Source organism: Tasmannia lanceolata, unplaced genomic scaffold (assembly GCF_043159265.1).
Source record: "Tasmannia lanceolata isolate RefF3 unplaced genomic scaffold, GAP_Taslan_0.1 ptg000023l, whole genome shotgun sequence".
Classification (NCBI taxonomy): Eukaryota; Viridiplantae; Streptophyta; class Magnoliopsida; order Canellales; family Winteraceae; genus Tasmannia; species Tasmannia lanceolata.
Window position 1 is genome coordinate 696,358 of NW_027518700.1, and position 13,965 is coordinate 710,322.

Genomic DNA, 13,965 nt, shown 5'->3' on the forward strand with positions numbered 1-13,965 from the left:
TTAAAGCTTGTTACAGTTCCAAAGAAGCTCTCCAAAGCCAATTAGAAAGGAAAAAACAAGATGAGTTTTTGCAATTATTAAAATGCAGTAGTGCCAATATCAGTAGCCAAAATTAAATATATATATATTTTTTTGGAGAGAGAGAGTCAATGGCTATTACTATTCCAAAAAAAACCCTGGCACTAGGTGTCAATTAAAAAAGAAAAGACAACGTGAGTTCGTCCCTTTATCAAACATAGTACTGCGAATATAAAAATCAAAATTTTATTTATTTATTTAGGATAATTACATTTACACCCCCTCTAGTTTCTGACACATCCACTTCCACCCCTATAGTTTAAAACGTGACAAATACACCCATGTAGTTTCAATTTGTTTAAGGTTTGCCCCCTCAGCTGAAGGTTCGTCAATAGATTGAAGGGTTAGGATGATCCGATGAAGCTGATTTTTTGGGCACACCCTATCTATGTCAGGACCCATCAAATGAACGCTTTGGATCATCCAAATAATGTGGGCCCATACCCGAATCCAAACACTACCAAACGCTTTGGATTCGGGTATGGGCCCACATTATTTGGATGATCCAAAGCGTTCATTTGATGGGTCCTGACATAGATAGGGTGTGCCCAAAAATTCAGCTCCATCGGATCATCCTAACCCTTCAATCTATGGACGAACCTTCAGCTGAGGGGGCAAACCTTAAATAAATTGAAACTACAGGGGTGTATTTGTCACGTTTTAAACTATAGGGGCGGAAGTGGATGTGTCAGAAACTAGAGGGGGTGTAAATGTAATTATCCCTATTTATTTTTGTGCAACAGAGGGAGGCTTGTGTAAAATTTAAGCTAAGACGGAGAGGAGAAAAGCAGCTACCTCTCTCTCTCTCTCTCTCTCTGTTTGTGTGTGTGTGGAAGAAGAAGAAGAAGAAGAAGAAGAATTAGCAAAGGCGGTCAGAATGAGCAGCAGTAGGCTGACGTTCAAGCTGCACCCTCTGGTGATCGTCAACATATCCGACCATCACACACGAGTCAAGTCCCAGCAGGCCCATGAAATTTCCAACGGGGAATCAAGTCCTAGGGTTTTCGGGTGCGTGATCGGGATCCAGAGAGGACGTACGGTCGAGATCTTCAACAGCTTCGAGCTCCTCTTCGACCCTGCCTCAGATTCCCTCGACCGTGCTTTCCTCGACAAAAAACAAGACCTTTGTAAGCACCATAATAATATTCGAAACTTCATTTTTCAAGTTTTCGCTAGGGTTTTGAAACTCATTACTGAAGGGCTTGTTTTGCACGAATTTAATTACAAGGGTTTCTGGCCTTTCATCTCGCTTCTTCTTTTTAGGGTTTTATTTTCTCCTCTTTTGTTTTCTTTTTACATGAATTAGATAAGAAGGTTTTCCCAAACTTTTATATACTTGGCTGGTATTCGACGGGAAGCGATGCTCAGGAATCAGATATGCAGATTCATAAAGCTGTAAGTTCTGCATCTCTCTCTTTTAGAATATAAGTATTCACTACAGTTTTCTCATCAGATTGCTACTTTTATTACACATGGAATTGGAAATTCTCTATTTCATCATAAATTTCTGCGATTCACTACTAGTTTATCCTACAAAGGTCACCAAGGTGGTTTTTTTAATGGCATGCAGCCAAGGTGGATTATGGCATTAAATTCATGCTATGAACCCTAACTTTCTCATTTCTATTTGTTATAGAGACAATATTAAGACCAATTAGTAAAAAGAGTGATTCTTACATTTTTTTTTCTCTGACCTACCTTTATCTGTCTCAATGCCACTTTCTTTCAATAACAGTAGCGTTACTATATTAAATTTTTTCTTATCAATCATCCAATATACCACCCTTTAAAATTTTCCTTATCTATAATCCAATATACTACCCCTTATTTTTTTTAATGATATCAGTTTTCATTCAAATTATGCATACCACTCAACCACATGGGAATACTCTTTGTTAAGCGGTTCTCAATCAATAAGAATATTTTCTTTTAAAGTCAGTAACTGCACTGGAGGCTCTGACGTGTAGATGTTACTTAAAGACAGGGGAAAGTCTGGGCTTGGCACATTATAGAATGATCTTAGAAAGTGGATCCAGTTGACTCTCAAACTTAGACTGCCATAAGACACACAACGGCATGGGATAACGATACCCCCTTAGTTTCATGTTGGAGGGTCAATTACGCCATGATTTTCCTATACAGATGACCTTTCGTACATCTAGAGGCTCGCATTACATAATCACTAGAAATTAGCAATTCCTTGCACAAAAGCTGTGGAATCCATCGCTCCGTCTATGATGATCATGAAAAGAAATGCCCAAGAAGCAATCCCATACCATCTGGTTGCAACCGAATCCTCTAACTTTCACATCTTGCTAATCTTTCACATTGCTGTAATCATTTCTGGTAACTAATGCAAGTTTTATGTGCTTTCGTAGCTTTATTGAAATATTGTCCTATGAGGTGTCTTACATATGCAAAGATAGCCTTTGCTGTGAGTAGAATGTTTTAATGCAGAGTGACATTTGTTCTACCATCTGACTGACAAAAGCATCTTTTCTTGGAGTAGTTGATGGATATCAATGAAAGTCCAGTGTATGTTCTTCTTAATCCTGCAATCAACCATGCACAAAAGGATCTTCCAGTGACCATCTATGAAAGTGGTATATGTACTCTTTCTTTGTATTTGATTTCCATCTAGCCTTCCCCTTGTCAAGGTACCATGATAATTGTAATATTGAACTCATTGTTTATTCACTTGTACAGTTATAGATCATAACTTCCTATTATCAATGCTATTGCACTATGCTGTAATATGTGGAGAATGTGTGTAAGGATGATATTTTAAGTTGCCTACTTTTCTCTGTGTAACGAAAGGGGATGGTTTTAAATTTCCACCGAAACACACGAAATGACCGTTTTTTTTCATTTCCATCATCACCGAAACCGAAACGACCGAAATACATAAACCAAAATCGTAAGTGTGATAATGGTATACTATACCAGTATGTATTACATAATTGAGAAAACGGTTCCTACACATATGTGTAGATAAGTTATCTACACACTAGTTTAAAATATAGTGGGGGCCACATTATTTGGGTGATCCAAACCATTCATTTTTAAGGCCCTCACATAGATAGGGTGTCCACAAAAAATTAGATCCGTAGGATCATCCTAACCATTCGAACTGTGGAGGCAAAAAATGGACTAATTTGTGAAGGTTTAAAGACATCCATTTTACCTCCACAAATCGTAGGGTTGGGATGATCCTATGGATCTGATTTTTTGTAGACACCCTATCTATGTGAGGGCCTTTAAAATGGATGGCTTGGATCACCCAAACAATGTGGGCCCCCACTGTATTTTAAGCTAGTGTGTAGAGAACTCTCTACACATATGTGTAGGAACCGTTTTCTCTACATAATTATATTTATATGATCATTTAAAAAAAAATTATATTTATATGAATTGCATGCGAAATGTGGTGCATGTAGTTATAACTATTTGACTTTAAATAGAAAAACTTCAGTCCCAAACTCTAGCCCCCGTGAATAGTGTCGTGAATAATGCCGTGAACAAAAAAAAAAAGAAGTTATGAGCAATGACATGAATAGTGACATGGATAGTGTCACGGGGAGCGCAGTGGACCCTCCTTTATTATAATTAACTTAAGTGACTTTTTCTTGATTCTTGTGAATGATGAGTCCCATTTGTGTCGAACTATCTTACATTAAAGTGGGCCCATCTATTTTAGAAGTGAGCTCCAATCCCGTGTCACGAACAATTAATTTTTCAGCCCTTCTTTGGCTCATGCTTTGTCTGTAATCTTATGTCAAAGTTTGGGTATCTAGATTGCGATCAATCTCCTTCATGTGATTAAATATGGCTGTGAAGTTGTTCTAATTAGTCACTCCTTCGTGAAAAGAACTCGACCTCGAGTCCAAGTTGTCCTCTTCTAAAGGTATCTGCTTGTCAATGAAAACATTTTGACATCGATCTATACACCTCAGGACCTCATTAGTTTTCCAAACAAGATGCTAGAGAGATAATACTTTTTTTTTTAAAGATAACAAACCTTAATTACATATTCACCAACACGAGCAATCATCTGCGATGCCCTGGCCTCGCGCCCGTTTGTCTTCGCAACCGACCATCAATGCGACGGAAAGTGCCGGGGCACCAACACGAGTGAGCCATCATCCGCAGTGCCATGGCTTTGCGCCCATGGTCTTTGCAACCGAGCATCCGTGACACCCGACGGGGACGGGGCACCAACCCGGCCGACACGAGAAATCACACATGTTCTCTCCAACCAACGATCAATGCCACCCAACGGGGCCAACACGAGCAATCATCTGCGGTGCCCTGGCCTTGCACACGTCTGTCTTTGAAACCGACCTTCGATGCCATGGAATGTGCCGGGCGCCAACACGAGCGAGCCATCATCGGCGGTGCCATGGCTTTGCGCCCATGGTCTTCGCAACCTAGCATTCGTGCCCGCCCCCCCCCCCCCCCCCCAAAAAAAAAAAAAAAAAAAAAAAAAAAAAGAAGAAAAAAAAAGAAAAAGAAAAAAAAAGGAGCTACAACCCGGCCTACATGAGCAATCGTGCATGTTCTTTGCAACCGACCATCAATGCCACCCAACAGGGTCACCACAAGCAATCATCCGCGGTTCCATGGCCTTGCGCCCATATGCCACGGAAAGTGCCGGGGCGCCAACACAAGTGAGCCATCACGGAGAGAGATAATTCTTTGGTGGTAACCCTGGTGATATATCACCAGGAATAGTATAAATAAACTCATGGAAGATTTGATGGACGGCAAGTGAAACATCGATGCTCATCTTGTCCAATTAATCGACCTACTCCTTCATCAATCGGTCATATATTTGTCAATTGATCCACTCCAACGTCGTTTACTTCAGTTTTCTTGGCACAATTTCTTTTGACGGGTTTCCCTTTGACCCAATTTTCTCATCACTGATTCCACTATCTATGAACACATCTTTTCTTGGATTAGTTCATGGTATTAGACAAAAGTCACATACGTCATGGAATTCTTAGTCAAATTCTCATAGGATACTTCATCATATACGCCTGGCAAACAATCAGGTGTTGTCATTTTTTTTTTGTAAATCTAGAGCATGCTTTGTGGCTTGGTTGCACAAAAATTGAACGAAAATGTTGTTAGATCGTGCAAACTGCTCTCTCAGCTTGTTCATCCTTTGGTTCTGTCTTTTTGCTTTATGTCGTATTAACCCCTTATTTTCTTAAATGTTTTTGTTCCCTGTAGATTCTTGACTAGATTTATTCTCTTAAAACAAATCTACGACGATGCTCTAATACCTTATAATATAGAACAAATCTACGATTGACAATTTGATACCAAATTACGATCATTTTTTTTTACCAAAATAAATTTCAAAATTCGTTGGGTAGCTTTTGGATTCCTTTTCTAACAATGTTTTTAAATTCTAATTTCTAAGAATAAATTACTGCAAACAAAAAAAATAAAAAATCACAGCAACTTACCTTACCTAACTATTAACCGTAGATAATTGATAATCGATGCCCAACATGTTAGATATAGGTGATTACAGCCTTAGATAAGTGCTTTAGTGAACCTTGCAGAGAGTTGAAGCAAAAGGTCTTAAAGAGTGGAACTTTCATTAATAAAGAAACCCACGAACAATAATATAACCTGCAATAATTTTAGGAGCCCAAAAAAAGATGGTTGAAATTTTATATGGAACGACTAAAGCTCCTTTCACACAAAAGGCATTTCGCGGGTCCATTGCAAAAGGCATTTCGCTGCTGGTCTGCCGCATGTCAGACCAGCCACCTTGTGAATGGAGACAACGGCTTTTGTCTCCATTCACGAGGTGGCTGGTCTGATATGCGACAGACCAGCCGTGAAATGCCTTTTGCAATGCAGGCTAGCAATTCCCTATATATATATATATATATATATATATATATATATATATATATATATATATATATATATATATAGTGCAGTGATAAATTCACCCCCTATTTTTGAAAATGGACTGTACTGCCCACACCATAGGATGATCCAAACCATCCATTTTGATGGGTCACAATGTAAATAGGTGGTTAGAATAAAAGTTGACTTTAAATATAAATAAATCAACTTCAATCCCAAACTCTAATCCCGTGAATAGTGGCGTGAATACTGTCATGAACAGTGATGCGAATAGTGACATGAATAATGTCATGAGAGTGTAGTGGGCCCTCTTTTATTCTAATTCACTTAAGTGACTTTAGTGACTCTTTCTTGATTCTTGTGAAGGATAGACCTCATCTGTGACAAATTGTTCTACATTGAAGTGGCCCCATCTGTGTCAGAGCTAGGCTTCAATCCTAAGTCATGAACAGTGGTTTTTCCACCCCTTTTAGCTCACACTTTGGCCCCAATCCTGGGTCAAAGTATGGGCTGCGATCAATCCCTTTCATGTGATGAAAATCTGCCTGCGAAGTTTTACTGCATCTGTATCCCATTCCATGAGATATGACACAAGAAATGCATAAATAAAATATCATACAGATTTGCTAGATTTAGCTTAAAAGATGAAATTAATAATAATTCTAAAAATAATATCTATGGGGCTCACATACTTCAAAGTTGTAGTTGCAAATATGCAACACTAACATGCAATGTCCAAGATAGTTCATTCGAAGAGAGAGACATATGTTTTAACATAATACTTGTTTTGACAAACAGGAAAGTATCCATGAAGTATCCTATATGATTATCAATGTTATTTCATGTGGGCATGATACATTGGGCCTCTACAAGTATCTTTCTCTCATAGTTTGAGATATAGGTTTGCCAAACTCAAAGAAGAGGCATACTTGTTCAACTCTTCTAGCTCTGTAAGAAATTATTAGAATAAAAGGCTTCAAGGCTTTCTGATTTGATGAGCCACACCTCAACTCAACTCAACTCAACAAAGCCTTTGTCCCAAACTAGTTGGGGTCGGCTAAATGAATCCTTTAGAAAAATTTCATGAAGAAGGTGAAAGGAATCTACCCGGCTCTAATCCTGGCTCTAGGTGGGTTCTTCTACGTGGATCATTTTCTTCCATTCTATCCTATCCAAGGTCATGTTCTCTGCTATGTTCCTAGCTATCAAGTCTTTCCTCACTGCTTCTACCCAAGCTTTTTTCGGTCTGCCCCTACCTCTTTTTATTCCATCAATTTGGCACGAGTCGCCTCTTCTCACTGGAGCATCCAAAGGCCTACGTTGGACATGTCCAAACCATCTTAAGTGGTGCTCTCTCATCTTCTCCTCAATTGGTGCCACCCTTACCTTTTTTTTACGAATGTTTTCATTTTTAATTCTATCTAACCTTGTGTGGCCGCACATCCATCGAAGCATTCACATCTCCACTACACTCATCTTATGCACATGTTGCTTGTTGGTGGCCCAACATTCTGAGCCGTACAACATGGCTGGCCTCACAATTGTCTTATAAACTTTCCCTTCAACTTGGTAGGGATTTTATGGTCACACAGAACTCCTGAGGCAAGCTTCCACTTAAACCAACCTGCTCTTATTCTATGGTTAACATCCTCTTCAATCTCTCCTTCCTTATGTAGAATTGAACCTAGATAGTGAAAGATATCCCTCTTAGGTACCTCCTGTCTAGTCATATTTACAACATCCTTGTCCTGTCTCCTTACATTACTAAAGTTGCACTCAATATACTCTGTCTTAGTCCTACTCAGTCTAAAACTTTGGATTCCAAAGTAGTTCCATAACTCTAACTTAGCATTTACTCCTGCTTTGGTTTCGTCGATTAATACTATGTCATCTGCAAATAAATAGAAAACCTTCTTTTGTCGTTGTCTCTAGGATGATGCAATCTGCTTTGTTTTATGGAGTATTGAGGACTTTAGATCATAGTTTCAAAGGTCCCTCCCATCATCGTGGACTCCCCCGAGCTGACTCCCCTTTTCCTTGGCCGCGTTCCGCGTTTTGCCTTACAAAGTCAATAAAACTACTTTGACTCTCCCGAGTTATGACCGCGTCAACCAAGTACTTAGCCGCGTTAACCGAGTACTCGGCCACGTTGTGCCGAGTTGACTAGAATTTTCTTCGGGCCATGTTTGACCTGCATCCGCATTCTGAAACATTGGTCTAGATGGCTTTATAGTATTAAACTTGATGCCATTAAAATATATATATATATATATATATATATATATATATATATATCCATTTTTTTAGTGCGCTTAAGTTGTTATAACGCCTCCTATTGGTGCGCTTAAGCGGGACCCAGTGGGACGCAAACATTTAAACGAATGGGAGGCGTTATAACAACTTAAGCGCACCAAAAAAATGGTGCGCTTAAGCTCACCAACAGTTCTCTCTCTCTCTCTCTCTATATATATATATATATATATATATATATATATATATGTGTGTGTGTGTGTGTGTGTGTGTGTTAACTTACCAACTTCTCCAATAGCTTAAGCTGTTGGAGAAAGGCGTTATTTATCTTTTATACTTTAACACTCCCCCGCACGTGTGTCCCACTTGGCAAACACATGGCACATGTGGTCCCACTTTGGACCGACCATCGCATGTGGATTTTTGCTATCCGGGAGGTTTGAACTCGAGACCTTTGGCTCTGATACCAAGTTAACTTACCAACTTCTCCAATAGCTTAAGCAGTTGGAGAAAGGCGTTATTTATCTTTTATACTTTAACAATATGAGAGAAGTGTTCCTGCGCAGCTGCGCAGGGAGTTACTTGCACATTAGTGGCTTAAAAAGCCACCGATTGGTTCGTATGGCGGGTCCATCTTTGCGGGGTCCACAAAAAGCGACCAATCAGTGGCTTTTTAAGCCACTAATGCGCAGGTAACTCCCTGCGCAGCTGCGCAGGAACACTTTTCTCTAACAATATATATATATATATATATATATATATATATATATATATATATATATATATATATATATATATTAAACTTGATCTTGGCACACTAGATGCTGCTGCAAAGATTTGTCATTTCCTTGCAAAATTCTTATTACTCATATTATGGATTCTTTTGTGACTAATACTAACAAATAGCCTTTTTACTGTAATGGAAATGTATCTTTACAACTCAAGAGTTGCACGTGATAGACGGGATTCCCCAGCTAATTTTTGTTAGATCAAACTACACTATTGAGGTTTGTCCTATTTGTTTCCTCTGCATTTCATATTTCACTTCAATATCACAGAATAAGACTATTAAAAATTAATTCGATGTTCCTCTGAAGACTGTAGAGGCAGAACGTATCTCAGTCGATCACGTAGCCCACCTTAAACCATCGGACGGAGGCTCTGCTGCTACTCAATGTGAGGTTTATGGTTTCAGTGTCTTTTCCTGTCACATTCTTTTCTAAAATTTCTTTCCCTTTTTTTGTATTTTAACCCCTTATGTATTGATAAACTGAAAGGGATAAAACATGGGTTCTGAATGCAGTGGCTGCGCATCTTACGGGCATACATAGCGCCATCAAAATGCTGAACAGCAGAATCAGGATACTTCACCATTATCTTCTTGCTATGCAAAGAGGTAAGCCTGCTGACCGTTAATTTCTTTTTTAAAATGACAGTTTATTGAAAAAAACTGTGAGAAATACATAAATGAGGGGCCAAGTTGTCCAATATATAAATCATGCTCAACTCTTCTTCCTTTGGGTATATATCTCTTCCAACTTACGAAGCAACCCTTTCATCACAACACCTCTGCAAAAGCTTGTAACCTTCCTCCTCCATATGTACCATCATTCTTTTTCTTGGATTACCTCTTAAATGAGGGGCCAAGTTGTTCAATATATAAATCATGCTTAACTCTTCTTCCTTTGGGTATATATCTCTTCCAACTTACGAAGCAACCCTTTCATCACAACACCTTTTCAAAAGCTTGTAACCTTCCTCCTCCATATGTACCATCATTCTTTTTCTTGGATTACCTCTTAAGCTGGATGCTTTTACCAGCTCTTACTACCTCAATATGCACTTTAAATTCCTTGCTTATTCTAAGATATCCTCATAAAATATTTATCGTTAATTATTGGGGGAGGAGAAATCGATGCCACTTGATTTCCAGCTTAAAAAGTTTCAAGAAACCCAATCATTCTGCTGTTGAAAACAATGAGCTTAAAGCCGCCCCAATTATGTGATGAGAAAGGGGACAATGTATTTGCTCGCCTCAATACACGAGCTCCCTAAGTATGCATTTCAGAGATAATTGATATGGATGGAGAAGCTTTTACTGACAAAGTACATGGCCATATTCAACTTTTCCACTTTCCAAAAAACCATATCACAATGAGTAAATAATTAATAATCTAAGAACCTCTCTCCATGTGTCCACTTCAAGAGAATCCCAAACCTTCCTCCAATTTTCTATGAATGCGAGTATTTTTGCTCTTTTGGTGGGTGAGTAATGGGGTTTGGCTGTACCCAGTGGTTTATTAATATGAATCAGTATTATTAAATTGTATTATCTTTCTAAACATTAGTCTTCAGTAATTCTCAGAAGGTCGATAAGAAAGTCACAAGTATTAATGCCGACATTTTGAAAATTTACATCCTTGTGACTCTAACCTTTTTAATGTGAGGTAAGTAGCGTTTTTCTAAATGATACGAAGGTTCGAATTTATTTCAATCCAAATCCAGAAGTAAAGAAAGCACCTTATTGCAAAATTAAGAGCCTTCTGAATAGATTATTTCTAGCAGATACGTTGCTTCCACAATCATTTTCAAAAAAAAAAATGTTGCTTCCACATGAACTGAAAGAGAAAGACACACAATGTAATCACTAAACAAGATGTAATAGATACATCTTAATCTACCGTCATTGAATATAATGCCTGGGTGTTTCACTTACTCTACCTTGGTTGGATTTATATCTGGGGTTTCACTTACTGAATCTGTACTTCTGTTGAATCCAAATAGATTTGTAACCCAGATAGTTCAGCATGAATGATTGCTTCATACCCAGAACCTTTTATATCTAAATGATACAATCTCATTTGAATATCGGAGAGAATATTCTTGAGGACAAGGGTTTCAGCTTCATCTTTTTCTAAGAGATTCTATGATTATGTTCCAGCCAGGAATGGGATATTGCACCTGAAAATGATAGAAAAAATAAGTTAATTTATGGCAACACTGCCCATAGCTTGCTTCTATATCTGCTTCCACTGGAATGATGTACTGGAAATGGGATTTGAGACTTCCAGAACCCCTTTGTAATGTGGAAGGTAGGAGTTTAACAATAATATTGTATAAGCTACAAGTAGACTGATGGACTGAAATCCTTAACCTCTATCACTCCATGAAAATAATGTGAATGAGGTTTACCGTGTCCCACAGTAAGTATCTAAAGCTTTCCTAGCTGTGTGTGATTGCATTCCTTTAGAGGATTGCCATTCAAAAAAAAAAAAAAAAAATCCCTTCAGAAGATTAGGGCTATCTAGAGCTTTCCTAGTTGTGCTTGATTACATTCCTTTAGAGGGACTAGGGCTAATATGTTTCAAACTTATATTAGTCTGTTTCTACTTGTTTTTCCATGACCATCTCAGTTGAGGTTTCTCTCCCATGGTTTTAATAAAGCTTCGATTCATGCTTCAAAAATATAAATAAAGAGGTGCACTCCTGCTTTCTTTTTTTATCTTAAAAGCACTTCCATAACCTGACTAATTTCTATACAAATTCTCGTCAATTGTTCAAACATGCAGGTGAAATTCCTTGTGAGAACTCATTACTAAGGCAAACTTCGAGTCTTTTGAGAAGATTGCCTGCAATAGAATCAGTGAAATTTCAAGATGATTTCTTAATGGTAAGTAATATTTAATTCATGATTATGGTAAGGGGAATCCTATGGTGTGAGTTAAGTCACTGAAAACACACAAAGATGCCCTCTCATTCGCTCCATACAAGAAGGCCCACCAAAAGGGTGTCTAACTGTTTCTGTTCTTTGGGTGGGCTCCTCTAAGGCTCCGTTCCTTTCAACGTAAAAATGGTGATGCAGATATTAGGATTTATTTTCGTATTATTTAGTTTCTAGTATTTTTATTTCCATGTTATTAGTTTCTAGGATTTTATTTTCTATGTTATTTAGAATTAGGAAGTTTAGTCTTTTAGGGAATTCTTATTTTAGAAGGTTTCTATTTCTTAAGTTGCTTATTTGCCTATATATAGGCCTCTTTACAGCTTTATTGTTAACTTTTGATGATTAATAAAGATTGATTCTCCCCTCTACTGTTTTCTTCTTCTTCTCCTCTTCCCATATTCTTCTCTTCTCCCTTAATTTCGTCTCTTCGTCTCTTCTTATTCTTCTTCTTCTACCCCTATTCTTCTTCTATTATTCTCCTTCTATTCTCTTCTTCTTCTTCTATCCCCTTTCGTCTATTTCTCTCTTCTTTTCTTCACGGTGCTAAATCAAATGGACATAAAATTGTTGTAAAAATGAACATAAAACAAAATTTACGACAAAAGAAACGGAGCCTATGGGAATGCAATCAGGCTGGTTTGTTTTTCCGTACAAATCATTAGACTTGTAAAAGATTTGATTCTTATTTATTTCATTTTCTATTTTTATAAATTTAGCTTATTTCATTAAATTGGCACAGTGCTTTCTCCAGAAACGGGGAATCATATAAATATGACCCTCTTTTTGTACGTCCTTTTCCTTTTCTAACTCTGAGTGTTCTGTTGAGCATGTTTTACTTCTATGTTTGGTGATCTTGGTCTATATAATGTAACCTTGTTTCGCTTGACTGGAAATGTGTTAAAAAGTAGAAACTCTTTACAACGTAAAAGTGGAAAAAACTTGCTATAAAACTGATGCAATTGTATCTGACAAATCTTTTTTTGAAAATGGATCTTCTGACAAGTTCTTGTTCATATGATAAACTATATAACACCAGTGCTTCGTCATATAATCCATTGACAGTCTGATTCCATGTTTCTTTTGTAGGAGTACAATGATACACTCCTTATGACTTACCTTGCTATGTTCACCAACTGCTCAAGGTATAAAAGGCTCACTCTCCCATCACCTTCTAACATTGATTTGTTTTATAAGAAATTTATTTGGGAGTTTGAAACCTGTAATTCTGGGCCCAAGTGCCGTCATGGCAAAGTTTTCTTTACCTCTCAAAAGAAAAACCAAGCAGTGAGACACAACTGCTACAGCTCTGTGGGCGATTGATGTTCTTTCGGTTATTTTGGAAGTGATTTCTTAGAAATTACTGATTTTTTTTCCTGAAAGGTGAAATTACTGATTCATTTTCAGTTTTTTGCAAGTGTGACAAAACGTCTTTTAATTTTTGCAGTAAGATGAATGAGCTGGTCGACAAATTCAACATTGCATATGACAAACAGAGTAGAAGGGGAGGTCGGACCGCCTTTATTTGACCCACAGTTTTTGTTCAGATGGAATTGGTTCCAATTCTTCATGCAGCAGATGCCTTTTTAGCATGTAGATTTTTGGGAGCCATGCCCAATGAAAATTTAATTAGCAAAGAGAGGGGTTCTCTATTTTCTCTTTTTATTTATCTTATATCCAATGTTCAAGGCTGCATATCTTGATGTGTGACATTTGTGCAGCTTAGGGATTTGTTATATGGTCTACATTTATTTCATCAGTTCCATCCATCTCAGGGAGGTGTTATTGTCTGGAATTTTACAGTCATGGTCTCAAACCTTGTTTGGGATTGTAGCTTCAACTCTCTCTCTCTCTCTCTCTCTCTCTCTCTCTCCCCCCCCCCCTAAGAAATGCAAAGTATATAGAAAGCAACCAGGGTAACCTAATAAGTTAAAAGTCCAAGGATGCCATGAAATGCAAAGTATATAGAAAGCAACCAGGGTAACCTATAAGTTAAAAGTCCAAGGATGCCATAAGCTTGGACGCAG

The 13,965-nt window shown here is 37.8% G+C and overlaps 1 protein-coding gene across 1 annotated transcript; it reads left to right on the forward strand.

Annotated features, from left to right (window-relative positions):
• The first annotated feature begins 831 nt into the window (after window positions 1–831).
• Window positions 832–13,728, forward strand: LOC143856117 (COP9 signalosome complex subunit 6a-like). Its single transcript, XM_077366196.1, has 9 exons — window positions 832–1,205; window positions 1,385–1,473; window positions 2,588–2,681; window positions 9,163–9,224; window positions 9,315–9,393; window positions 9,521–9,613; window positions 11,787–11,887; window positions 13,028–13,083; window positions 13,386–13,728. Exons 1-9 carry the CDS (start codon window positions 956–958, stop codon window positions 13,465–13,467), a joined length of 906 nt encoding a protein of 301 aa, XP_077222311.1. The 5' UTR covers window positions 832–955; the 3' UTR covers window positions 13,468–13,728.
• The last annotated feature ends 237 nt before the right edge of the window (window positions 13,729–13,965 follow it).